This window comes from Neurospora crassa, linkage group VII, assembly GCF_000182925.2.
Source record: "Neurospora crassa OR74A linkage group VII, whole genome shotgun sequence".
NCBI lineage: Eukaryota > Fungi > Ascomycota > Sordariomycetes > Sordariales > Sordariaceae > Neurospora > Neurospora crassa.
This window is the reverse complement of record NC_026507.1, coordinates 4021474-4046404: the sequence shown is the minus strand read 5'-3', so window position 1 is coordinate 4046404 and position 24931 is coordinate 4021474. Positions and strand designations below refer to the sequence as shown.

General features: G+C 51.9%; 6 protein-coding genes across 6 annotated transcripts; 4 read left to right on the top strand and 2 right to left on the bottom strand.

Moving 5' to 3' along the window:
• Positions 1 to 1507: 1507 nt before the first annotated feature.
• Positions 1508 to 3105, top strand: NCU05848 (cytochrome P450 monooxygenase; the record flags this gene model as incomplete). Its single annotated transcript, XM_954746.1, has 2 exons — positions 1508 to 2914; positions 2974 to 3105. The coding sequence occupies 2 exons, from the start codon at positions 1508 to 1510 to the stop codon at positions 3103 to 3105; spliced, it is 1539 nt and encodes a 512-aa protein (XP_959839.1).
• A 4759-nt stretch (positions 3106 to 7864) lies between these two features.
• On the top strand, positions 7865 to 10767 carry NCU05846 (hypothetical protein). The gene has a single exon (XM_955013.3). It carries the CDS (start codon positions 8085 to 8087, stop codon positions 10602 to 10604), a length of 2520 nt encoding a protein of 839 aa, XP_960106.1. The 5' UTR covers positions 7865 to 8084; the 3' UTR covers positions 10605 to 10767.
• Positions 10768 to 13043: 2276 nt separating this feature from the next.
• Positions 13044 to 14608, top strand: NCU05845 (hypothetical protein; the record flags this gene model as incomplete). The annotated part of the gene is made up of 4 exons (XM_011396909.1): positions 13044 to 13114; positions 13199 to 13283; positions 13851 to 14295; positions 14517 to 14608. 4 exons carry the CDS (start codon positions 13044 to 13046, stop codon positions 14606 to 14608), a joined length of 693 nt encoding a protein of 230 aa, XP_011395211.1.
• Positions 14609 to 16241: 1633 nt separating this feature from the next.
• Positions 16242 to 17083, bottom strand: NCU05844 (hypothetical protein). The gene has a single exon (XM_955011.2). It carries the CDS (start codon positions 16818 to 16820, stop codon positions 16449 to 16451), a length of 372 nt encoding a protein of 123 aa, XP_960104.1. The 5' UTR covers positions 16821 to 17083; the 3' UTR covers positions 16242 to 16448.
• A 544-nt stretch (positions 17084 to 17627) lies between these two features.
• Positions 17628 to 20274, bottom strand: NCU05843 (ammonium transporter 1). The gene is made up of 5 exons (XM_955010.3): positions 19526 to 20274; positions 19164 to 19446; positions 18987 to 19113; positions 18499 to 18932; positions 17628 to 18430 (listed from the first exon to the last, which is right to left on the bottom strand). The coding sequence occupies exons 1-5, from the start codon at positions 19628 to 19630 to the stop codon at positions 17901 to 17903; spliced, it is 1479 nt and encodes a 492-aa protein (XP_960103.1). The 5' UTR covers positions 19631 to 20274; the 3' UTR covers positions 17628 to 17900.
• A 2122-nt stretch (positions 20275 to 22396) lies between these two features.
• On the top strand, positions 22397 to 24628 carry NCU05842 (hypothetical protein). The gene is made up of 6 exons (XM_955009.3): positions 22397 to 23094; positions 23168 to 23322; positions 23409 to 23450; positions 23516 to 23610; positions 23664 to 24106; positions 24189 to 24628. The coding sequence occupies exons 1-6, from the start codon at positions 22741 to 22743 to the stop codon at positions 24426 to 24428; spliced, it is 1329 nt and encodes a 442-aa protein (XP_960102.1). The 5' UTR covers positions 22397 to 22740; the 3' UTR covers positions 24429 to 24628.
• Positions 24629 to 24931: the final 303 nt, after the last annotated feature.

The following is a 24931-nucleotide window of genomic DNA, read 5'->3' as shown; positions in this document are numbered from 1 at the left end:
GATGATGTCGGTGATGGTGGTGATGATTATGGTGATAATTGTGGTCATGGTGATGGCTGTTAGATACCCTAGACCTACGTAGGTTGGAAAGGTGACGGCAATAGCGTTGGAGATTGCTGGGGATGATTGATGGTGACGTGCGCGATGATGACGGAATTCAATCGACTACACCTTAACAGGGGCTATCAAAGCATCACCTCCTTAATAACTCTACCTCTGCGCTAGGTATGTAGAGGTAACAAATGGAGAGTGCCTCGCAACGAAAAAAACGTAGAGGGATCAACGAGGGAGCCGTGATGAACACGTCGGTATGATAGGGAACAAGAAACCAATGTCCTGCATGCAGCTGATGGATGGATGTCCTTCCCAGAACCAAAACTTACCTCGACTCAAACAAAGGTATATAACCAACAGTCCATAGTCCCTCTCTTGTCCTGGAAGCGGTCATCACCCTACCTACACTACGCAGCCCGACAAGTGGCCTGGGTCGTAGACGGGCGTGCTGTAAAAATCAACTTCAAAGGTCACTGTGAAGGCTGTTTGTGCAATAGGGTCCAGGTTCGACTCCTGGCGGGACACATTTCTTATTTTTTATTATTATTTATCTTTTGCTTTTGTTCTTTGTGAATTTGGGGTTTTCGGTTCACGGACAGGTTGGGGATGTTGCATGTTGCTTGCATGCAGGAAAGAAGGGACCGCCGGACTACCATCACAGTACGGCGAGATGCTCCAGTCGTGGTGTATTTACAATCGCACGTATGGAAGCACGCTGGTAAGACGTTCGAGTTCACGTCTAAGACAACCTTCACTGGCGTCTAACGTTTACTCTTGGAAGTGTTAGTGGAGGTAAGCTATGGAGGTACCGAACAATCCCCATGGGGAAGTCATGCCGAGGTGAAATATTGGCCTGATATCGACACTTGAAGCAATGATGGACACAAGACAATGTCCCATCCTGTCGTGCACAGATAGTTTGTAATCTGGTACCTCAACCTGGAATAGAGGCAGGCATCAGATGCATCACAGAGTCGCAATCATTCAGTTTCCCCCTTCAGCGTGCATATTTTTGGCATCGATGTAACGCAAAGCAGCAAGGGTCACACTCATCCATGACTACCGAAGACGCCACAACGGCCACGGAACAAATGCCGGGAGCTGTCTGTCGTGGATTCATTCTTCAATCGGTATCATTGAACCCCCACCGATTCTTTCTAGTTTACTAAACATGCAGACTGAAGTCGCATTCTGGATTATGGAATCCCCACCGTGTAGCATGTGGTGGCTCTCGATATGTGCAAATCTGGAGGACACCAGTGCACTGGAACGTTAGGGTTTGGAGTCAAAACTTGGTAAGGATGTGACTTCCACTTACGTTGAGAGTTGTGGACCATGGGATAAGGTATAAAGTCGAGCGTGCGACGCCGATAGTGTTCCAGTCCCAGCTCCAGTTCCGTAGAAGTCTCCTCTTGCAGTTTGGCACCTCTCGGAAAGCACTGCCATCGCCAAAATGCTCCAAGAACTCCTTTCCCTCGCCCAAGGGCCCTACGCCCTACCCATCCTGGCCGCCTCTCTTGTGGCCTACCTCTTGGTCTCCATCACCATCACCTACCGGCGCCTCTCCCACTTCCCGGGCCCCTTCCTCGCCTCCTTCTCCCCCCTTTTTATGCTGAAGGTGTTGTTCTCGGGTCACCACGCCGACGGCTACAGCCGCCTCAACCAGCAATACCAATCTCCCCTCGTACGCATCGGCACTACAGACCTCATCACCGATGACCCGGCCATTATCCGGCACATGAACGGGGCCCGCTCTGCCTGGGGCCGATCAAACTGGTACCGCGCCATGACGCTCGACCCGCGCGGTGGTTCACTATTCGATGAGCCCAACACAAAGACGCACGACTTGTTCAAGGCACGCTTATCTTTCGGGTACAGTGGGCGCGAGAACCCGGGTTTGGAAGGCGATATCGACGAGGTAATCGGCATGCTGATTCAGTATATCAAGTCCCGCTACATCTCGGATGACGAGCGGGGCGTCCTGAAGAGGATGGACCTGGCTAAGGTGACGCAATTCTTCACTTTGGACGTGATCACGCGCATCGCGTACGGGAAGGAGTTCGGCTGGCTGAAGACGGACAAGGATCAGTTTGAGTGGACGAGCACGGTCATAAAGGCGGTGCCGGCCAATAGCCTGATAGCGGAACTCCCGCTGCTGCAGAAGATCTTTTTGTCCAAGTGGTTCTTGCAGTGGTTTGGGCCGAAGCATAGTGACGCGAATGGTATGGGGAGGGTCATGGGCATGGCGAGGGAGATGGTGGCGAAAAGGTTTGGCGAGAAGGCGGAGGATCGCAAGGACATGTTGGGGAGCTTTGTTAGGCATGGCATTGAGCAGCAGGCGTGCGAGGTCGAGGTCCTGTTCCAAATTCTAGCGGGCAGCGACACGACGGCAGTGGCGATCAGGTCGACCTTTTTCCATTTGGCGACGAGCAAGAAGGCGTATGTGCGGTTGCTGGAGGAAATCGACAGGGCGGTTAAGGAGGGGGAGGTTTCGAGCCCCATCAGAGCCGAAGAGGCGAAGCACTTGGAGTACTTGCAGGCATGCGTCTATGAAGGACTGCGCATGCAAGCACCTTTCTCCGGGTTATGCATGAAGTCACCACCCAAGGGCGGAGACTTCATCAACGGCATGTTCATTCCCGAGGGCACTCGCGTTGGCCACAACTTTGGCGGCCTGATCCGGAGAAGAGATGTCTTTGGCGAAGATGCCGACGTCTTCCGCCCCGAGAGATGGCTGAATGCCGAGCCGGCCAAGAGGCTGGAGATGCAGCAGACCACCGAGATGGTGTTTGGCTATGGCAGGTGGGCGTGCTTGGGCAAGCCTGTGGCGCTGATGGAGTTGAGCAAGGTGTTTTTCGAGGTAAGCAAGTGCCAGTACACCCCCTTTTGCGATCCGATACTGACTACGCCTTGCCCTAGTTCTTCCGTCGCTTCGATCTCCAGCTCGTGGAGCCCAAGAACCCGTGGCATGAATTCAATGTCAACATGTGCTTCCAGTCCGACTTGTGGGTCAAGATCACGGAGCGGTTCCCGGAGGGGGAGAAGGTCTAGACAGCGAGTTGGGTCAGAACGATTAGCAAAAATCCAAGTCATTCGTCAAGAAGACCTGCAACAAGCAGACTGAGGCTACCGTCGTATACAACTTGGCCAAATACAGTCATGGCTGATGAGGTCGTAAGAAAAGAGACGACGCAGTGGAATTGAAGGCGGGACCTGGGGGTGCTGCCGGGACGGACCTTTTCCCAACCACCAGCACAACAGCGGATTGAACAAATAAAAGCAGAGATGACGATAACTAATCGAGTGACTTCGTAGCGCAGCCTTCACCCTCCGTATAAAGTAATCTATCACGATGACTGGGCCGCTTGCTGGAAGGCTTTTGTTTCAGTAAGTATCCAGATAAGGCGAGGGGGCAATTGTTGAATGGGGAAGATGAGATGATGGAAATCATCCCCTCTTGCTTGAGTAAATTGTGGGAGAAACCAGACCACAAGATTCAATGTCATGGTCGGGACCGACAACTTCGTGAGTGCCGAGATCCAGCATTGCCAGTCAGCAAAGTCGAAACTTTGAGAGATGCGATACGGAAGGACTCGGATGTTGTGATGGCAGGAGCGGGTTATTCGGATCTCGAAATCACATGGAAGGTATCGCCATTTTGACGGATGGTCCTTCCAAAAGCTAGATAAGCACAATTTTCCTGTGGAGGAAAGAGCGAAGAGATAGAGGAGACAGGTTTGTCTCGACCTTCTCACATGTGGTAACTACCCAACTCGGCGGGAATCGGGATTCCACCATGTTGAGGTTACGAAATGGAGCAACCCCAAAGACTTCAAGTTGCCGTCGTTTGGCGAATGCAGTATGTAGTCTGATAAGGACACCACGGAATATGCCTTTGCTGTTCTGTGTCTAGCCTTTCTGATAGCCGGCTTCCAATACCTCGTATTGTACTGTACGGCCCATCCATCATCAGCACGGTCCCGTAGAGGTAGATATCTCGAAACTAGTATCCAGCCTAGACTTTGCCCAGGAGTGTAATGAGTGAATATACACCCACCACATGTCGTCTTCCCAACTCAGAAGCGATATCGCAGACAATCCCTACCGCTCATCCACGACAAGAAGTAACGTACCTAAAACCCACCATCGTCCACACATGCCTACGTACCCACATGGATTAGGTATGTATCAAAGCTTATTCACATCACCTACCTACCTGTTTACATCTTCGGAGCTTGATCCGTTGACCTCTCCGCCCCAAAAAGGGAAGGTGAATCCAATGCAAGTCACCCTATCCTTACGTACTTATTTTTGGGGCAGCAGGCTGAAACGAGCCCCTTGCGTATCAACCAGGTCTAGATCAAGCTCCAGGTTGCTGTTTTATGTCCTCCCAAGTACTTCCGATCCCTGCCATTAATGCTCAAACATATCTCCTCCAACAATCTTTCGCCGTCATTATCCAGTCCTGGAAGTGCCATCCAGGGTACCTGACTGCCTGGGGACCTGGGATGACACGTGCACCCGGTGATTCTCAATAGCTGGCTCAACACCACCCCCACGCTCGCCCTCACAGGTTGGACTAGATAGATAGGCAACGATTTATATAGCCGATGATGAAAGATTGTTGAATTAAAGCGACGATAAGGATTCCGCGTTTGGTCACACCAACGATATCCTCTCTGATCTCTGGCATTGTCGAGGTGTGCAGTTAGGATCGATCGTCGATATCCAGGCCTTTGGGTAGTTCGGTATGTATGTGACCAGTCGTGGGGGGAGATATGTGTGAACGATAGGCTAATGAACCAAGCAACTAGCCAGTGTGTGTCATGTTCCATGAAGCAAGTCCTGAAAGGACGGCTGAAGCGGTTGTGTAGGGCCGCCATATGCGTCAATGTTTCAGTTAACAACTCCATCTTTCTCGTATCCAGCGCACGCACCTAGCACGTGCCGAAGAAGGACAACCAAGGTCTTGCACAATTTCATCCCGAGGTTCACCATGGCTTGTTTCAGTGGAGGATGCCATCGGTACCAAATATCAACCACGGGAAGCCGCCCCGTCGCGTGTGTGTTTCCGAATGCCGTGGCGCTTTTAGGACGGATATCTTGTGAGGCCCGGAGGACTCTTTTCACGATGTCAAGGTTTCGTTGAACAAGCGAGAAAGGCTTCGTTGTAGTAGGATCCACATGTCCACTTGGATATGGCCTGTTCATATTGGATATGATGACGAGTGAGACTGGCGGAGTGGATAACCCTTGGGTGTTTGTGACCACGACCAGGTTTCTCATGATGGATGGTGGGTAGTGGTAGGACACGGCATGTAACGGCCGTCAAGAGGATTCAACTGGCGGAAATCGCGGACAAGACTGTGTGTTCTGTGTCACGATATGTCTGGAGACCAAAGAGATGACTGTGGTGGGTGGTGGTCATAACGTAAAGTTGGGGGTTCATGGCCGCTTAACAAGCTCGATACCTGGCTGGTATGTAGGACCCTCAGAAGAACCCGAGCGAAATGAATAGGAGGTAAAGAGAGTAAGACGGGGATAATGTCGAGTGTCAGCTGCGAGGCTGAGATGTGAAGCGGTCGCTCTCTGCCGAAAGGCAATGACTGGCCAATGGTCGTGAGGGGACACCGGGGATGGAGGGGGGGGGGGGGGGGGGGGGGGATACTCAGTGGAGGCAGTATGTCTCTGGTAGACATGTCTATAGCTGAGGCGAAGCGGGAATACAGTTGATACAACCGACAAAATGCTTGCCACGGTAGGGAGAGGGTATTCCATAAGGTCTGGAAAGGCGATGTTCTTTGAGCCGCGATGGCGGAGTAATTTCCCCAAAAAAAAAAAAAAAAAAAAAAAAAAAAAAGAAAAAAAAGTCGACATGGAAATTGACGCGAGACCTTGTTCTCTGACAGATGTGATTGCCAGATGCCAGTGGCCAGAAGGTGGTGGGCAGTGAAAATGGTGGGTGACGGTTGGAGGTTTGAAGTTGAAAGATTTCTGATGGAAGGATGCCGCGAATTGTTTGGAACAGAAATCGAAACTTGGCGGAAAAGGGGAAAGAAAGTGGAAGGGAGGGTGTGCCTGACGACGGTACGTACCTACCTTTGGTGCAAGACATCCATCTTCAGTGACCAATGGCGTGTTGTGGATTGTCACTCACTCGGATCCGCCCGAGAAATGGACTTTGGAACAGCGGCCCGGCGTGCAACGGTGCCACTTTCTCCAGGCGATGCGGAGCCGTGATTCCGACAAAATCCACTTTGCACAGCCAATAGGGTGAACTTCGGCACTCAGGGGGCAGGTGGCCCGCGAACCCCGCCGAGCACAAATTGCTCTGGGACGGGAAGGAAGCTGAGGTGCCCGGTGAGCCCCCAATCTCGAGTCCAAATGTCCAAACTTTCCATCGAGGGTTGCCCTGTTCAGTAGAGGTACTCATCCCCCTCCTGCCCTCCTGCCCTCGTAGCCTTCCTTCGTCTGTAGCCCTTGCTAGCTACACTACAACGTTGCGCTTGGCTGTTCCGAAAGAAAAGAGGGCTGGACTCGCCAAACTCTGCCCCGCGTCGCTCTCAATTGGCCGATTAGCAACTGCAGCTGCCAAATGGGCGAGGGTCCCAGGGTCACCACTTGCCGTCAAGTATGGAACCTAACCGTGCAATGTCGGGTGTTTGTTCCCGTTGACGTGGAGAATCAACTTAACTCGGAATAAATGAATCTTACCTTACGTTACCAGACATGTTACTCGACGGCTTACTCGACGGCTCCGGCCAACCGCCATACCGACATTCTCGCCTCCCAAGTCTGGCCGATAGGAAAAGTCGGACTTCTCCCATTGTTTGCATGATGAACCTGTTCAAAACACTTGCTGAGACGGGTTCTCGTCCCGGGTTTGGCAAGGGGAAAAGAGCATCCCTTACTCCTGAGTCTGAATATAGGACCATTTTCAAAGGTGAAGTCGGATCATAATGCTTCCAAGGCTACGCAATACCGAGTTTCGCAACTCGTCTCTGTACGGTGAGTGCAAGAGATACAGTAGATAGAGAGGACTACGAGGTGCTTGTATGTTTGTTTGGTGCTGTAGTGAAGCTGTTTGGCCCATTTGGCGAGATTTGGGGGAAACCAATATTTGCCTGAATATAAGGCGATATCATCTACATTATTTGTTTGTCCCTTATCTTGCTACCTACCACTCGTCGATCCGAAAACTCCCTATACTGCAGCCGATATACAACCTACCTCCCTTGCGGAACTGTACGGCATCATCGTTCCCGGCTCCCGGATTAGATCCATCCAGAACATACCACGTTTTTTTTTTTTTATCCGTATGCCACCATATCCCACGCGCATATCGATCCATCCTTTCCCATATAAAACAGTACCAAGCATCCCAAAAAGGCGGGTGCCCTCCCTCCCTCTCAAGTCACAAGAGTCACCTGGATCGCCTTTGTTTTCTTTTTGCCTTTTTAAGTTATCAACCTATCCTCCGACACTCGAAACCCGAAACAAAAGGGACGTCAAAGGTGTCGAAAGTCTGGATCGAGGTCCCTGTCAACAAGTGAGGTGGATTGTGGATTCCGACAACCCCATTCGGCCGAGATTCTGCCACTGGGTCTAACCTAGCTTCTTCGCTGGTCACCCCCTTGAGCTCGCTGGGATAACCCCGTCGACCTCTTTGGAGACCTGGATTCTGGAATCTGGAGTCTTTGGGGACTGGGGACTCTGGGGAACAGCTGGAGCTGATATCCACACCGTTGGGACCAGGAAACAAGACAAGAAGCCCGTCTCTCCCACGCACATTCACTCACTTTCTCTTCAACACCTTCAAGTACATTCTCACCCTCATACACACACAAACACGCCAAATAACACCATAGTCGAGGCTATACAATACAACAACAGATATAGCACAACATTATTCGAGGCAATCCTTACCACTCAACATTAGCATCTTGACCAAGTGTTACAATCAAATCAACAACCGGAAAAGCTCCATGGTCAGGTAGTAACACGAAACAACAACCTACCTCTACCTAACAATGGCAACATCAACAACCGGTGGTGGCGGCGCCGTGCTTGTATCGGCTGCACCTTTGACGCCCGCCACCACAAGGATAACGAGATCGCCACGAGAGTCGATTGGTGGTCTGGACAACATGAAGGGAACAGGGGGGGTTGTGTCTGGACTGTCTGTGAATGGATACCACAATCTGGGGTACAGCCAGTCACCGGGTGAATCCGACTTTATCCTGTCCTCCTCGTCGGTTGCAAGTGGAAGTGGAAGCGGAAACGGAACCGGAAGCCTCAGCGCCGCGCTGTTACAGGCAACAGGGCCCGCGGCGGTACAGGTACACCACAGCAGCAGCCATCCCCATCTCCAACGACCCCGCAGCATCCAGTCGGCAACGAAGCTCAGCAAGCACCGCTCTCCCCTAACCGCCACCCTGGCGAAGCTCAAGAATGCCGCCTCCCTCAGCAACAACACCATTGGCCGCCCACGGAGCAGCGGTTCTCCTGCCATCCACGATCACCACCCCGCCAGCAACTCCCGATCCCCTGCCGCCGGCGACGACATGGAGCCGCCTGTGCTCTCCTTTTACGGCACCGAGCCCGTCCCCCTTCCCAGTCGCTTTGCCCAGATCAAGCGCAGTCTCGTCGCCGGCCACGAGAAGGAGCTCGAGGCGTCCTGGGCCCGTCTGATAACGGCACTGCGCGACGAGGTCGAGGACATTGCCCAGCGCGGTGCGTCAATCACGCCCAGCATCGACTTTGGCGACATTGCGAACCCCTCCAAAAAGGCCGACTTCGCCCGCGACCTCAAGCGCTACGGTCTTGGCGTCATCCGCGGCGTCGTGCCCCCCGCCGATGCGCAAAAGGCCATCGACGAGACGGTCAAGTACCTCGAAACCAAGCACGACTTTAAGGATCCCATTCCCCAAGACCCAACATGCTTCGACTTCTTCTGGACGCCAGCCCAAGTGCGCACGCGCGCGCACCCCAAGGTGCTGCAAGCACAGCGCTTCGCCATGTCGCTCTGGGACAATGACGCCGACGACCGCATGGTGACCCGCTTTCCCATTGCCTACGCCGATCGTTTGCGCATTCACGGCGCCAACATCGGCGGAGTGGGCCCCGATGCCGCTGAGAAGAAGGCCAGCGAGGACCCTGCCGCCGCCGAGGCCAAAAGAGCTGCCATGGAGCTACTGGACGACTTTGCATCCTCGACCGTCATTGCCCAGGTTGACAATGGCAGTCTGGAGCGGTGGGAATCGGACGGGTACGGTCGCGGAGGCACCTACGACGCCGTCTTCAAGGGCGAGTGGGAGAAGTACGACCCTTGGGATCCTACCTACCGCGTCACCGCGACCCCGGATCTTTACAACGGCTACGGCGCCTGCAGCATCTTCCGCATGTACCAGGGCATCGTGGCTCTCAGCACCATTGGCCCGGGCATGGTGCGGCTGCTTCCCAGCCCCAAGCTAGCCACCGCCTACTTCCTCCTCCGTCCCTTTTTCTCGCCCAAGAGCCCGCCTCCCGAGCGCCGTGAAGGTCCCGAGTGGGATGCCTTCCTCGACGCATCCAACTGGTCCCTCGACACCGAGCAAAGCACCATCATCCACGGCGCCGTTCCCGGCCACGCCCAGCGTCTCACCGAGCTCTGGCACCCTCACCTGCACCTCCGCCGCACCCTCACCACCCTGCCCACCCTGCAAACAGGCGACTACATCGTCTGGCACCCCGACCTTGCCTACCACATCACCTCCAACCCCAACATCATGGCGAGCCGCGCGCCCACACCGCCCCCAAGCACAGACAACGACGACAATACGCTCGCCCCCAATAAGCCCGTGTCAATCCTCGTCTACGTCCCTGCCGCGCCGCTCACCCAGACCAACGCTCTGTACTTGGCTCGCCAGCGCAAGACCTTCCAGCGCGGACACCCCGGTCCTGACTTTGATTCTACGGGAAGCGGTCTAGGCAGCGAGGCGTCGCACGCTGGAAGGCCGGGCGAGACGGAGATAGCCGAGGTCGGCGGCCCCGCGGGACTGCAGGCCATGGGACTGGCTCCCTTCGACATTGCTCCCACGCCGACCAGTAATTCTAGTAACGATGGGGAAGTCGACGATGAGGATGTTGAGATGGAGGGCACAACAGCCAGCAAAATGAGGTCCAGCACGGCGGACATCATTGGTGGCAGCGTATCATCGAACACGCCTGCAGTTAGTCGGGCCGAGGCTGAAGTCGCTAGGATGGCGAATATCATCTTGTTCCCGGATCGTTATGACTTTTACATGGGCACCACCGGGCGAAGAAGCTCGGCGATCAAGAGGAAGAGGTCGGTGGATGGGTTGAAAGATGAGGAGCAAGAGAAGGAGAAGGGGAAGGGGAAGAGAAAAGAGAAGAGTCCATTATCTGCGAGCAAGGAGGTCACGGTGCCGGTGGTTCAGGTGAAGCAGGAGCGAGAGCAGCGGCCGGGAGTGGGTACGGAGAGGACAACGTCTAGTTCCAGTAGGCAGGGTCAGGAAAAGGAGAAGGAGAGGAAAGGGAGCAGTGCTTGAGAGCGGATGTGATATCTCGAATATATTTTTATTTCGGTTCTCAGTCTAGTCGGATGGTGTCCAACATTTGACATGTCCATGGAAGCCAGCAAGCCATTGGAAAGCACGTGCATGAGCACACGAAATCGATATTCAATAGACGCAACTCATACCTCAAACCTAGGTACCTACCTAGCCATGCCCCTTTATGTGTATGTCCCTATTCTCTTCAGTTCATACTTGGAAAATCTCAGCTAGCCATTTCTTTCACTTCTTACCTAACTATAGTTGTTTACCCATACATTCTATGTTCGTATTTTTCATTCATCGTACACTTCAATAAGCACTGCTCATTCTGAATTCCCCTTTTACAGTTTTATTGCCATCCATTTCAACACAGAGGCACCAGTATTGCGGAATGAATCAGGTACATATGAATCAAGATCCCGCTAGGCACCTCTAGGTACTCACTGCAAATTCATCTAGGTATCTTCGAGCACATACCAATCACCTACCTAATGATAGCCTTATTCCATAGCTATGTCTATAGCGCCCTATTAGCATAAGGTTTTTCTCTAGGTTCTCCGGAGGGGAAAACCGTACGGCGTTAAGCCCCGCCAAATAAAAATCTCCAACTCCATCTCAGTCATAGGCTAACTACGCCGCTCCTACTTCCATTATTTCCTAGAGGTACTATAGCGGTTCTTACCTACCGCTATAGCAAATAGATCTCGTTTCTTCTAACGCTTACTTATCCCAATATTAGAATAATAAGAACAGGAATAGGAATAGGAATAGGAATACTGCCTCCCTTTGCTGCTTCTTCATTTCCATTCCTACCACTCCTTTCCTGGCTTTCTCCCCGCTTCCCCATCCTATCTCTCTCTTTACTTCCACCACCGCTTTACCCTTCTACTTATCTTTCCTAGCCTTTTCCCTACTTTCCCTTAAATAAAAAAAATAAAAAAAAAGGAAAGAAGAAAAAAATGCACCGAAAACCACTCTATATGCCGTGAACAAACATAGCCGCAAAATCATTGGCCTTATACCTAGCTGTCCTTGCAAGCCTTCCTCAGGACACTCCGTGGGTGACTCCGTAGGTAACCTCGAGATTGCGTTTGTTTCGAGTGCGTGCGGGCATCGTTTCTTGCTAGTCTGGCCGCTTTCGTAAGGTAGGTGGGCTGTCCGCATTGAGATGGTACCTTAGTCATTGCATGATGTACTTCAGTTACCTTTGGCAATACTGCCCGGTGGGCACCGAACAGCAGATGAGATCTTGAAATTGCCGCGGTTGGTGCAACCAAGACATTACATCCTATGTATGATGCTGTTTCTTGCGCTTGTGGGGGGTTCGCAAAGAACATGTCACTTTGGATACGACATGAATGTCCGTAGACGCCATAAAGAATGGCGCGGGTCCGCCGCCACCGCGTTGATGGCATGGAGGTGCGATTTTCTCTGGTGGGCGTCGCGGTGGCACATTTTTTCCCAGCTTTGGCCCGGGCAGACATCGTAGGGTATTAACTACCTACTTGAGCAGCGATGGCGTCTGGATGTTTGTCTTTCAGGTGTTGTTGTCGCAAGTTGCCCGGTGCTCTCATGAGTAGAGGTATATGGTAGCTCGGACCTCCGAACCTACAGTGAGCTTCGCTCGTGCAGAAAGGATGACTGAATGGTCACAAGGCCCGGTAAAAGTAAACAGATAGGAAACCTTGACCCAGGTACTTAAACCACCAGACTACATCACCCCCCGTCAAATCCTTCTCCCGGAACCCAAATTCTTTCTCTGGCACATGACTTCTTACCAGGCACTCGCTTACACCACCACAAGTAGGTAGTCCCCTCGTTCTGGAGGAGGCAGCAGGGCCCAAGCCGTTGATGAATCCAAACTCGCGCCATCCTCATCCGTACCTCTAGTAATGAACACTATGAGACCAAACACGCAAATGCACATTCTGATCCAAGGTTGCATGTACATCCTCCCCACAAGTACTCAACATGTTGAGCACCCACCTCATCCCCAATTCGCTCGTAGAACTCGATTTCAAACTCAATCTCAACCTTGATTTCCCAAGTATTTCGTCGCCGAACATCTGGTTGCCACGACGGCCGAATTGCGGAAGGAGCGGGAAAAGAATGAAACAGAAGGCCGCCGAAAAGCGTACCATGATATCTGATGGAGACGGGGATTAGTTTCATTTTCCTCAATCAGGTAGGTACGCTTCACTCCCGGCTACCGCAACTCTCCATAGGACATTGATCCCTCACCAGAAACGAGATGAAAAGTCCTTCAATATATAACGCGCGACGTGTTAAGTTAAAAGTGAACTCAGACGAACCTCACAAAAAGACAAATGATATGTTCGGTAAATTCAAGCTACCTACAGGTACCTACCCCCTTACTCGATACAATGTGGCCGGTGGGTGCCAGCTTTCGCGCGCCATGCAGCGCTGACCACCATGTCCAAGGGATTGCAGTCGGATCTGGAGCTGGACGAAGCAAGCGCAAAGGCTGAGGCCGAAGGACGAAAGTGATGGATGCCATAATGGATTTAACTTGTAGGTAACCGTCCGTCAACCGTGCGCGTTTCTCTAACGACATCGGAGACATGCAGACCCCAGGAGCACATACAGCCCACAGACTGGACCCAGAGGAAGGCGAACGAAGTCCTACAGAATAAAGACAATCAGTCCAACGAGGTAGCGAACCTGGACTGGAATACCATCTCCACAAAGTCTGTGTCGCGTTTGCGAAGAAGGCGCGAGCAAAGATGTTGTCGTCGGCACATAATGGGTTTTTAAAATCACTTTTGGTCGAAAGGGCGTTTCCAAGTAACATGGTGATGAACTTTTGGCCCTGATGTCGTAGCCCATAAAGTATCAGATTTTCGGTCCTCTTCAAGAGTTTCGTCCAATTCAGTGTTGACTTCGTCGCCATCTTGATAGTCGCGATCTTCCATTTCTTCGACTGCTTGGATGGAGAGTCATGCCGGACCAACAGTTCTTCCTTGGTATAGGTCCACGGCGGCGTTGTCATCGTCGACTTTGTCTTGCGTCAGACATGGTGATGCTGGTGAGCCAGCGCTTGAGCAGATGACTTGAAGGCGGACTGTCTCAATGAGGGAGGCAGGGAATGGAACGGGGTTTACCGTGCGGCCCCGTACACAAGCGCGCACCACCTTGCACGCACGCGCGGAGAAAAAAGAAAACACAGTGAGAGGAGCAAGTCTCCTCACGATCCATACATACCACTCTGTTTCCATCTAGAGAAATCAAGTAAACGGCAAGCCGGTCACCACCCAGTATTTCTCTTCCAGTCCCAGCCTCCCAGACTGCCATGAGAAGGTCACACACCTCGAGGGAAAATGCGCAAACTTGCAGCATAATTACGCGGACTTGGCCGCGCAGCAGAAACGCATGCAGTGGGCGCTGACTATTATCTCGGCGCTGCCAATCGAGTTCGTCGATAAACAACAACAGTTACCTGTGAAGGCCGCTATCGCCAACTATATGGGCGACGGAGTTTCTATTATTGGCCTTGTAATAAGATGGGGGTTTAGGAATTTGAATCTAGATAGTGATAGTACTATTAAAGTCTTCGAAGGACAGACCGAAGTTGGCGATGTCGCATCCGCAGACTCGAGAGAGGACAAACTGTTCGCCGTAGCCGGCCCCGGCGCCGGGGTCTTCAGAGGATGGGAGTTGTACTGTGGTATGTGGTCCAGGACTCTCGAGCTCTTGAAACTTCCACCAAGTGTAACAAGCGAAGAGACCAAGAGCCAAATTCCCCGAAATATTGGAGGGGTGCGCAGTAGTCTACAAAGCAGCCAAAGTTCAAAGACAGCAGTGCTCTGAACACCATACTTTCGCAAATCACAAAGTTTGGTCCCCTCAAAGAGCAACAATTTGAGACTTTGCCGACTATAACACAAGTGACGGCCTTGTTTCAAAAAGAGAATGACGCCAGGAGAGCTGTCGAGGTTCTCAATCAGTCACCTCGACCAAGTTACGCTGATGCATACTGAAAAGTAGGAAGAATTCGTAATAGGAGAGCAGGACACCCATAAGAAAAGAGAGGGGGGCACGCAACGAGAGAGAAGTAGAAGCTAAAATAACAGAAAAGCAAAAAGAAACAACACCCTCGGGAAACGTCCTGACACTCGTCAGAGTCGAACGCGGAACCCTTCGCCACACTTGTGGTGCTACACTCGTAGCGTGTAGGGACCTTACTGCCGCTGGTTGAGCCAACGGCGAGGGGACTTGTTGTTGGAAGTAGGGGCTGGACCTTGAGCTTATAAGGGAGTTCGTAGGGGACTGGTTGTGCGGTTGCCTGGTTGGCTGCCCTGTGAAGGGCGCGCGGCTCAAGGTTTTTGTTCGTTCGTCCGATGTTTGCGGTGACAGGTGAAGGGTGTCTGCGTTGCGGTGGTCTGGGCCCCGACTGGGGCTTTCATGGCAGGATGGGTTTCCGAGAGGAAGGTACGTGAACTTTGGGGTATGAGCCGGGTTGATGTGAGCACGCGGCACTGGGACTTGGAAGGAAATCAAGGTAAAGGCTTTGTTGGGACGTAGAAAGATTTCGGATTCATAAAGACGAGAGTACCTAGGATCGCCAAAGTGCAGTTAGCAGTACATCAGCTGGAAGCCAGTAAAGCCCCAGCTCGACCGTCATGCCAGGAACACTGGCGAACTTTTGTACTTCTTGGTGGACAAGCGAGGTGGTTTCTACCAAGGGTGGCTCGACGAGTGCTTTGAAAATGGACACTGGTTGTCTACAAGGTAGAGAGTATGGTTTCCTGGCTGTAAGGACTTGTATCGTAGCCTTTCTTGTGCTCAATGCCATGACAAGAACCTTTATCGCAGTTGGTGGAATGAAGCTGCAGTAGTACTGGACGTGGTGACGGCGAATAGGAAACTCAGCTGCGACGTTTGGAGATACAAAGGACTTCTTTGTAGCAAAACAACTTTGTCCATGGGTTCTGCTCATCCTTATGGCTCACCAGGGAAAGGGGTTAATGTATGAGCTGGGTTCACACACGGGAACAAAACATCAAAGGTAATATAGGACATAAAAGGGGTCTTGGCTGGAATATGTGTACATCTAGGCGAGCATAATGACCTTGAAGGAAGTTAGTAACGTCTCTTTTCTTCTCACATCCTGTTTGATCGTTCTTTTTCCCTGTCCATCATGACATGTGTTGGCATAACTTACTATACTAACAGCATCGTACATATTTGATGTATGAGAACGCTGCGCGCTTTGAGTGAATGGTTGAGTGGCCAATGCTAATGATTGCTAACAATGTATACAGTCATCTCTGACGGAAGGACGTCTGTCATGGAGGGAGCTCGCGCTTGTCGGGAGAGACGTAGCTGCGAGGACTTGAGATGAAGGAGAGAAACGATTGGGACAATGCTTGACTGTGGCTTGTTTGGTTGAGAGGAGATGATTGACAGCTACGCTGTCCTAAGGGAAGAATCAGCTCCATGTTGTGTCTAGAATTACTGCTCGTACCTTCCTTTCGTTGTAATACTCTTACATGGGCGCACCTGCCCTCATATCTCGCATGACACTAGAGGTATCCTTACCTCGGTCCAGACACTGGCACCTTCCTTTAGAAAACTGACCCCTCACGCAGATTCAATAACCAAATTGAAGTTACTCGACATGAAATGATGCTTCATTAAACCCTCAATGTACATAGCTAGAAGACTGCATCAAGTCGCAAGTACTGACTGGTCGACATCAACAGTCTAACGACGACGTGAACCTTTCCACCCTTAGCATACTAATACAGTTTTACCACCTCCCTCTCCCCTTCCCTCTCCCCTCCCCTTCCCCTCAGTCCCTCAACCAAATCCCTAAACCTAAACCTTATTCCCCCCATAATCCTTCGTATCCCTCCTCCCCGCCCCCGTCGTCTGTTCCCCCTCGGGCTCCGTCCCCGTCTTGGCCGGCGTCCGCTTCGTGTACGCCCCAGGACTATGCGAGATGACCCTTGTATCCTTGGGATCTTCGGCAAGCGGCTCTTTCCGAGCGGCTGGCCCGCCCGTGCCGCCCATCTTCTGCAGCGTCTCGGAAATGTCGCGGTTGCCCGTGTCCGAGGCGCTGTGTTTCTCCGCCACGCCGCGGGGCTGGTTCTTGCCGCCGCGCGTCTGCCACCAAAAGATGCCGCCGAGGCCGGCGGCGATGCTGATGGGTACGGCGCGGGCGCGGAGGTAGTTGGCTGCTGTTGACATTTTTGTTTTGTTGTCTTTTGTGGGGGTGTTGTCTTGTTGTTAAGGGAAGTTGCGTTAAGGGATTACACGTTGCTTGACGTTTGGATGGATTGTTCTGGTTCTATTCGCTTTTGTTCAAATTAGACCGAAAAGTGGCAGTGGATGAAAGTGGGTGATGGCCCCGCGACAGTTCGGTTTGATTTATTGTGATGTGTTGTTGTAGTAGACGAACAACGAGCACTATACATTACCCGGGAGCTCGTTTGGTTTAAAAAGGGAAGAGGTCTATCAAGTACGATGACGTTGTGTACCTAATGATGATCTCACCTCCTGCCGCTTCCCCTGCCTGTACAGCTGTACTGACGGAATACAGTGGGAACTCGGTCTGGTCAAGAGTACCTACCATTTGCTGTGCAGTACAGTGTATTGTAGTTACCTACCTTACATACTCCTTTGTAGTGAAGCTCACAAAGAAGATTTCCAACATTGGAACTAAAGTGAACTTCGATGAGTTTGAGTCTCACACTCGCCAAAGATCTTCAACTTCCAAGATGTTAAAGTCTGCAGAGCCAGGAACAACACGGGAAATAAAGTGGAGTTTCCCCAATTGAATTTCAGTCCATCGAAAACGAAGATGGACATCGCGCTGTCGCATGTCGTTCACTGACAGCTGACGTCAAGAGTTTGCATGACATCATGACCTGTCCAGCACGGTACTCGGATGATCCACTGTTAAGCGAAAACCTTCTCGACTCCAACACATCGTTGCTTCAAATTTACTGATTGCAGAAATAATCATATGAGCGTCGCCGATACGGATGGATAATTGGAAAAAGTATATATTTGAAGTGTCAAAAAGGTAAATCGACGTCGATGTCAATGTCGTGCGCTTTCCCTCATCGTGCTGTCCAAGTCCACCACTAGCAACAACATGACCCTTGCATCTTGCATCGGAACAGAGGGCTCCCGTTCTCTCTCAACTCCGTCAGCATTTTGCCGATGGCCGGAGACGCACTGGGCTACGCCTTAAATTCTTCAAAATTCATGATGAGCTAACCAAGCAGTGCCGCCTCGTTTACAAAGTCTCAAGAACACCTCCATCTAATCCCTTTTTTCACCTCCTTCAACACCAACCGGCTCCGTAACCGACGTAGGAGCCTTCAACGACCCAGAACACCTCGGCGGCGTACGCCCGTGCAGTATACACTCGTTCATATAAAATCCCTCCTCATCCACATCCTCCAAGTACTTGATATCCAGACCCCTGATTTCCGAGTCCTCACTCGCGCGCAGATGCAAGCCAGGAATCTTGTTGATGATGAACAGCAAGATACACGACACCACAAAGGACCAGGCCGCGGCAGTGGTTGCGCCGGCGAACTGAAGTCCAAGCTGGCGGAAGTTGCGGTTCCACCAGCCCCCTGCATAGGAGCTGCCTGAATAGCCATCGAGAGCGGGAACAAAGTTGTCGGCAAAGATGCCCGTCAAAAGATCACCGACGTAACCGCCCACGCCGTGAATGGCAAAAATGTCGAGACCGTCGTCAACAGAGAGGAGATGCTTGTACTTGGCGGCGTAGTAGCAGGTGGCGGAGGTGAGGAAGCCGATGAGCGAGGCTACGTAGACGGGGACTGCGCAAGCTTCGAGTCAGTCAAACGAGCACTTGGAGGTAGCCCGGAGAAAGCAACAGAGAACGCACCATAACCCGCTGCAGGGGTAATTCCGACCAAGCCCGCAATAATACCCGAGCAAAAGCCAACCAAGCTGAACTTTCTCTTGTAGAGATAGTCGATCAAGACCCAACCGACGCCACCTCCGCATCCTGCCAGATTCGTGTTGACAATGGCGTAGATGGACCGCAGGCTCAGGTTGGGTGTACTGCCGCCATTGAAGGCGAACCAGCCAAACCAGATGAAGACAGTTCCGAGGCACATCAACAGCGGACTGTGGGGCTTGTGGTGAACGAGTTTCTTACGGTCAACGACGTCCGAGTCGGCGACACGCGGACCGAGCATCAGAGACCAGGCAAGGGCACCGAAGCCGCTGGCGATGTGAACAGGACCGGAGCCGGCGAAATCGTAGACACCGAGTTTGTATAACCATCCGCTAGGGTTCCACTCCCAATATGCAATGCTGCAGAGGATAAAGTCAGTGATTGTGAGAGTTGGATCTTGGCGATGGACTTACAAGTAGTAAACAAAAGTAGTCCAGCAGAGGAGGAAAAGCATACTGGGCAATAGCCTGCCGCGTTCAAGCATGGCTCCGGCCAAGATCATGGCAGTGCAAGAAACGAAGGTAAAGCCAAAGGCAGCATCTGGGACAAATGTTAGCCGGCGGAAGTCTGACATGGGAAGAGGATCATACACAGAATATCAGGAATATCCGAGTTGGCCATGGATGGCTGAGCAAGCACATTTCGGAACACGGCCAAAGACAAGTCTCCGAGGATGGGGTTTGTTGTTCGTGCCTGGTACAGTGAGTAACCGTATATCCAGAACTGGATTCCGCAAGCGCAAGCACAGAAGAGACTTTGGAGGACCATGGTCAGAGCCGCCTTCCTGCGGTGCATTCCGGCATAGAGGAAGCCAATGGCCGGGGTGATTTGCCAGCATAGGGCAGTGCACACGAGCATCCAGCATAGGTCGCCCTGAGCAGATATAACACAAACCAGGTTAGTTGCTTGCTTCTTTCCTTGATATTGCCAGTGTCCGATGCCATCGACGAACCTTGTCATAGGGTGAGTTCAGGTTCTGCGTGAAGGGATCACCTCCGTTGGGATTGGCATGCCAGTCCGGCCACTCGGTGACAGGCACAATTTCTGGCTCGGCCATCTTGGAGGACTTTTCGGTCTGGGTGTGAAGATTTGTGCTTATCGTCCTGATTTGTTCTGTCTGTTGATTGTGTTCTTGATCCGTGGCTGAGTGAGTATGTGATCGACGACTATCTTGACAAGTACAATTGCCAGTCGCAAGGAGGCGCCAGGCCTAGGGTTTGCCATGGCCTATAAGTATTCTTTTGGTCCGTCATCTTGATATGGGCGCCGTGGCGCTGGATCGGGTATCACGCAGCAAGGAGATATGCGCAGTTGGGTGGGTGGTACTCGGGCGAGGCCTTTCTTTTTTTGTCGTCGACGGCAGATAAGCAAGAGAGAGGCACATACAACTCGAGGTGCAAGCTGAAGGTGAACGGCGAGAAGGATAACGGGGTTCGGAATCCCCCAATCCTGTGGCCAGACGGTCGGCGTTATCAATGGCTACTAACCTACCTAGAAGATATCAGCAAAAACCAGCGAGGTGACATTATCAGCCCCCACGAGGAGGACGGCCAGGCATTGCCAAGGAGAGAGGGGAAGAGACCAGATACATCATTTTCTGGGGGATCTCCCGCTTGGCGAAAACAGGCAAACCCTTCCGCAACGCGGGGAGTCTGAGAATAAAACATCGACAGGTAATCCAGCGCTGCCATTGAAACGACGAGTTGTTGGGTGGTGAAAACAGCTGCCGGACTCTTGCCCCTGATTCGGTTTAGGCCATTTCTTGGCTCCGATTGTGGAAGTGCTTGCAGTGATAAGACAAGACGACGTGCTGATAAGCATCTCTGTGTGGTGGTGAAGTGCCGCGAGGAAGGGACGACCGACCGGCCGACCGACGCAACCACTGCAACACTCGCCGACATCGCCAATCTTCAGTTACTTTTGACGTCACTCTGCACTGCAGTGCTTCAGTGCTTCTAATGAATTTGAGAATTCATTCCAACATGAGATAGAACAGTGAACAGCAATGTGTACTGTGTACCTTAGTGTAAGCCACAGCGTCGCAACACCAAGACAAAATCCCCAGTTCCTCATCGGCATTCGATTGGTCGATCGGTGTGGATATAGTTCCCCCTTTCCCAATACCGTCGGCCACAGCAATCCAAATCACGAAGAAGGAAGAAAAACAAAAAAGACAGAACTTTGACCTGTCATTCATCCCAAGGACCAACTGGACCGAGACTGTCGGGGTGCACCACCTCGACTAAGCCTTCAATGTTGCTGATCCCTCCAGCTTCTTTCGCATCGTCGGGGCCATCTTCACGTAGGATCACACACTCCCAGTTGTTGCAATGCAATCCCGAGCCAATGTGGTTATGTGGCTGCTCGGTAACCAATCATCGCTGGTGGCATTCGTCGTCCAAGACCCCAGCATGCCTTCTTCCGATCCCCTTCTATGCTTCATCTTCTCTCGCAGCACACACAGTATGTAGGACAGACAGACAATATTTCAAGCCACGCGGCCGCTCACGGTGCCCCGCGCTTGCGTCGCCTACATATGTATCTCCGAATCGTCACATCGGGGCTGCTGACAATGGTAACACAGCTCGGAAGCGTGGTCTTATGCGACTGTTTCGAGCTCTGAGATAAGTCTCTACACTTTGCGTACCTAGTTCCGACATGGACGGAATAGCACCGCCAATTCGTCATCAGTCTCAAGTACACCGGCCTGGTGCGAAAGAAGAGCCGAGCGGGGTCTAGTTCTATACCGGCTCGCAGGGGTTGTCGTCGTTAATCCAATCAGGCCTTGGCCCTGTGTCGGGTACCGGATACCAGACCCCAGTCCAGTCTTGTCGGCAATGAACACCTGGCCAGGAGAACCGTTGATTTACAGTGGCCAGACTGTCGGGGTAAAACGGTCTTGCTTTTCACTGGTCAGATGCTGCCGGGTCGAAAAAGATATAGCGCAGCGACCCTACCGATATATCATGCAGTTGAGGGAAAATCGTGGTGTGATGGAGGGTTTTACACATTGAGACGAAATTACTCCGGATCGGCATAGCAACGTTGATATAGTACACTACCCGGTTCAGCCGACCAGCATAGCTCATATGCATCTTCGATCGGCTAGGTGTCGTTGTTCTACCAGTCAGCACCGTTTTCTTGACACCCGACCAGGACAGTCGTCGGCATCCGAGACAGATTCGCCAAACGGAAAGGCAAAGTCTTTCATACCAGGAAGGATCCAAGTTAAACAAGCTACACCAATTCTTACTGCCAGACTCTGTTCAGCTGAGACCCGGAAACATCAATTCACATCCCGGTTCCATTTTAGGCCTCATAATTGTTCAACAAGGTAGACCCCAGATTGTGCGAAGAGGTATCCTCTCAGCCTTACCCTGCCACGTGCCGGCCTCCCGCTCTGCTGAGATGCTCCAACAGCAAGGTACAATTCGTAGCGAGCAGGAAGCGAGGGCGGTCAAAGGGCAAGAGAAGGAAGAAGGGACGGCTTTTCTGGTGAGGGTGATGCACGATGGATGTTCAGAACGACGAGCTTGCGGCGGAATAAACTGTCTGCCGGGTGTCACCGGATTTCAAAGCAACCGTGTTCCACCCTTCCACGTGGTAAGACGCTAGCAAAAATCATACCACACACCGTGTTGGATGCGAGATGCATCGGTACTTCGGTACCCTACACTGCTACATTCTTGCCCTGGAACATTCGTTAGCGCGGGCTTCATCAGCAGGTACCTTACATACTTCCGTCTGCTCAACTCAATCACCATTTCACCATTTTTCCATCAAGCAATTGCTTCCTTGGACGTGGCTGTCTCGTTATTTTTCTGTGTTGTCTTGCGGACCAAAGTCGCAAGCACCGCGCTAAATAACAAACCGGCGTTGAACTGGACACCCCGGGCACCACCAAGTGGAATTTTAGGCGGTGAGTGCGGTAGATGTTATGTTATGGTTTCCGAATTCCGATGTTACATTTTCGACAGCACGGTGTGAATTGGGCACCCGGCCTAAAGTAGCTCATCGATGTTATAAATCCCGACGGCTCTGGCACCCGAAACATTTCCCTTCTTGGACAGTCCATCATCTTTTCTTTTTTTTTTTTTTCCACCCAACGAAACCTCGAAATCCAGTCCAGCCAGGACGGTTAGCATATCCAAGATCCAAGATTTCATCATGGCTTCTCCGGCGAAAAAGGCGCGAACAAAGTCACCCACGCCTCCTCCAGAAACTTCAGCAGCTGCGAGGGAATCCACGCCTGCTCCTGCTCTGATTCCAGCAGCTTCGCGAGAATCTACACCCGCTCCTGCCACCCCAGCAGTTGCCCGGGCAAGGGAATCAACACCTGTTCCTGCCACTCCAGCAGCTGCAAGAGAATCCACGCCTGTTCCTGCGACGCCAGCTACTGCAAAAGAAGGCACGCCTGCTCCTGCCACTCCAGCGGTTGCGACGAGGGGACGCACGCCTGCTCCTGCCACTCCCGCTGCTGGAACGAATGCCCCTCTTCCTGGATCTCACTGGGCTGAACAGGTACGTACCGACCACAAGCTCACAAGCCCACTGCAATCATGGTGGGAACTGATCACTCACATCGATACTACAGGGACTTCCCCAAGAGGAAGAAGATGATGATGCGGATTCGACCCTTGGAAGCGATGTCGAGAGCTCGACTGCTTCCATCGGTTCGAGTATCCTCAGATACCGTACTATGAACGGCAGAACGTATCATAGCGACAGCATAACGGATTCAGAGTATTGGTAAGTCTCGCTGTCTGAGAAAATAAAGCATTGTGCATGTGGAGGAAACAGTCCACGCTGACGAACATTTTCAAAACTTGATGCAGGGGCCCCAACGATGACAAGCAGAATGAATTGCTGGATATCTTGTGAGTGAAGCATTCTTCCCACTTAGCGAGTTCTTGTGACTGACCAAGTCTTACCTTGACTTCAGCCATCATGCGATGACCATTCTTCTGGATGGAAGGCTCTATGATGCCCCCCTTCCCAAGAAAATGGAGAATGCCATCGATCTTGGCACCGGCACAGGTACATACCCCGGCTTTCTACACTCTTCTTATACCCACTAACCCAACATCCAGGTCTCTGGGCAATTGACTTCGCCGATGCATTCCCCAAATGTAACGTCATCGGCACCGACATCTCGCCCATCCAGCCCAGCTGGGTGCCCCCCAACATCCGTTTCGAGATCGACGACTACAACAAAGAATGGACCTACAAGCCTGACTTCTTCGACTTTATCCACGTCCGTTGGCTCAGCGGTACCGTCAAGGACTGGCTTGCCTTCTACAAGAACGCTTACCGATGCTGCAAGCCGGGTGGTTACATTGAGCACATGGATACCCACGGTACGATCCACTCGGACGATGGTTCCATCGATGAAAAGGTGCATGCTCTAGGCCAATGGGGCCCCATATGGCACGAGGCAGGCAGGAGGATTGGGCAGGTTCTGATCCCCGCTGCCATGATGGAGAGTGCAATGAAAGAGGCCGGTTTCGTGAATATCGTGGTGAAGGATTACAAGGTACGTTCCATCTTCCGCTTTCCCCCACAGTGTCGTATATCTATCTATCCCAGCAGAGAATCTGACTATGGAATATCTGCAGGTCCCCATCTCGCCATGGCCCAAGGACAAAAAGATGAACGACGTTGGTCTGTACTTCTATGCCGTCATGAACCAGGACCTTGACGGTGTTCTCCAGTTCATGTTTGGCAAGGTTATGGGGTGGACCACAGAGGAGATCGGCATCTACATCAGGCATTTGAAGAAGGAGATGAAGGACATGAGCATCCATGGGTACTTTGTCTTCCGCAAGGTGTATGGCCAGAAGCCAGTTGATGCTTAGGTAGGAGTCTTGTACGGCTAGTAGTAGGCAACAACACCGATCGAGGCTGGATAGTAGGTTAATTTCCCACGATAGGGGCAGTTGGATAACCTGGTACCTCTACCTTACGACAAGCTTCATCTTCATCTTCTCAAAAATAATTTGGAAATATACAACTTGTAGTCAAAACCATGGAATGACTTGTCACATTTGTTATACAGGGTTGACCCTAGGCCGGACACGTGCCTTGAGCCTTACCCGGGCCCGAAATTGCTTTTTTTTTTTTTTTCGGCTTCTAGGTTATCCCTGTAGCTTCATCCTGCGGAAGATAATGCCGGGCAAGGAGAATCACATCATCAGCGGTTCATCACTTGGCATATAAGCCGTGCAAGTGCCGTTCACCCTTGCGGCCGAGGCCTCTATCCCGGAAAAAGCCGTACTGGACATTTCGATCTTACCTGTGATTAATTTGGAACTTAGATAAACTTCTTTGATGATTCTGTCTCAGGACGACCGGGCATGAG

Coding starts and splice junctions, on each gene's coding strand:
- NCU05846 (XM_955013.3), top strand. CDS start 8,085: ATGGCAACATCAACAACCGGTGGTGGCGGCGCCGTGCTTGTATCGGCT.
- NCU05844 (XM_955011.2), bottom strand. CDS start 16,820: ATGTCAACAGCAGCCAACTACCTCCGCGCCCGCGCCGTACCCATCAGC.
- NCU05843 (XM_955010.3), bottom strand. CDS start 19,630: ATGGCCGAGCCAGAAATTGTGCCTGTCACCGAGTGGCCGGACTGGCAT. Junction 19,447..19,525: donor TGAACTCACCCTATGACAAG/GTTCGTCGATGG, acceptor ATATCTGCTCAG/GGCGACCTATGCTGGATGCT. Junction 19,114..19,163: donor GGATATTCCTGATATTCTGT/GTATGATCCTCT, acceptor CATTTGTCCCAG/ATGCTGCCTTTGGCTTTACC.
- NCU05842 (XM_955009.3), top strand. CDS start 22,741: ATGGCTTCTCCGGCGAAAAAGGCGCGAACAAAGTCACCCACGCCTCCT. Junction 23,095..23,167: donor GATCTCACTGGGCTGAACAG/GTACGTACCGAC, acceptor TCGATACTACAG/GGACTTCCCCAAGAGGAAGA. Junction 24,107..24,188: donor TCGTGGTGAAGGATTACAAG/GTACGTTCCATC, acceptor GAATATCTGCAG/GTCCCCATCTCGCCATGGCC.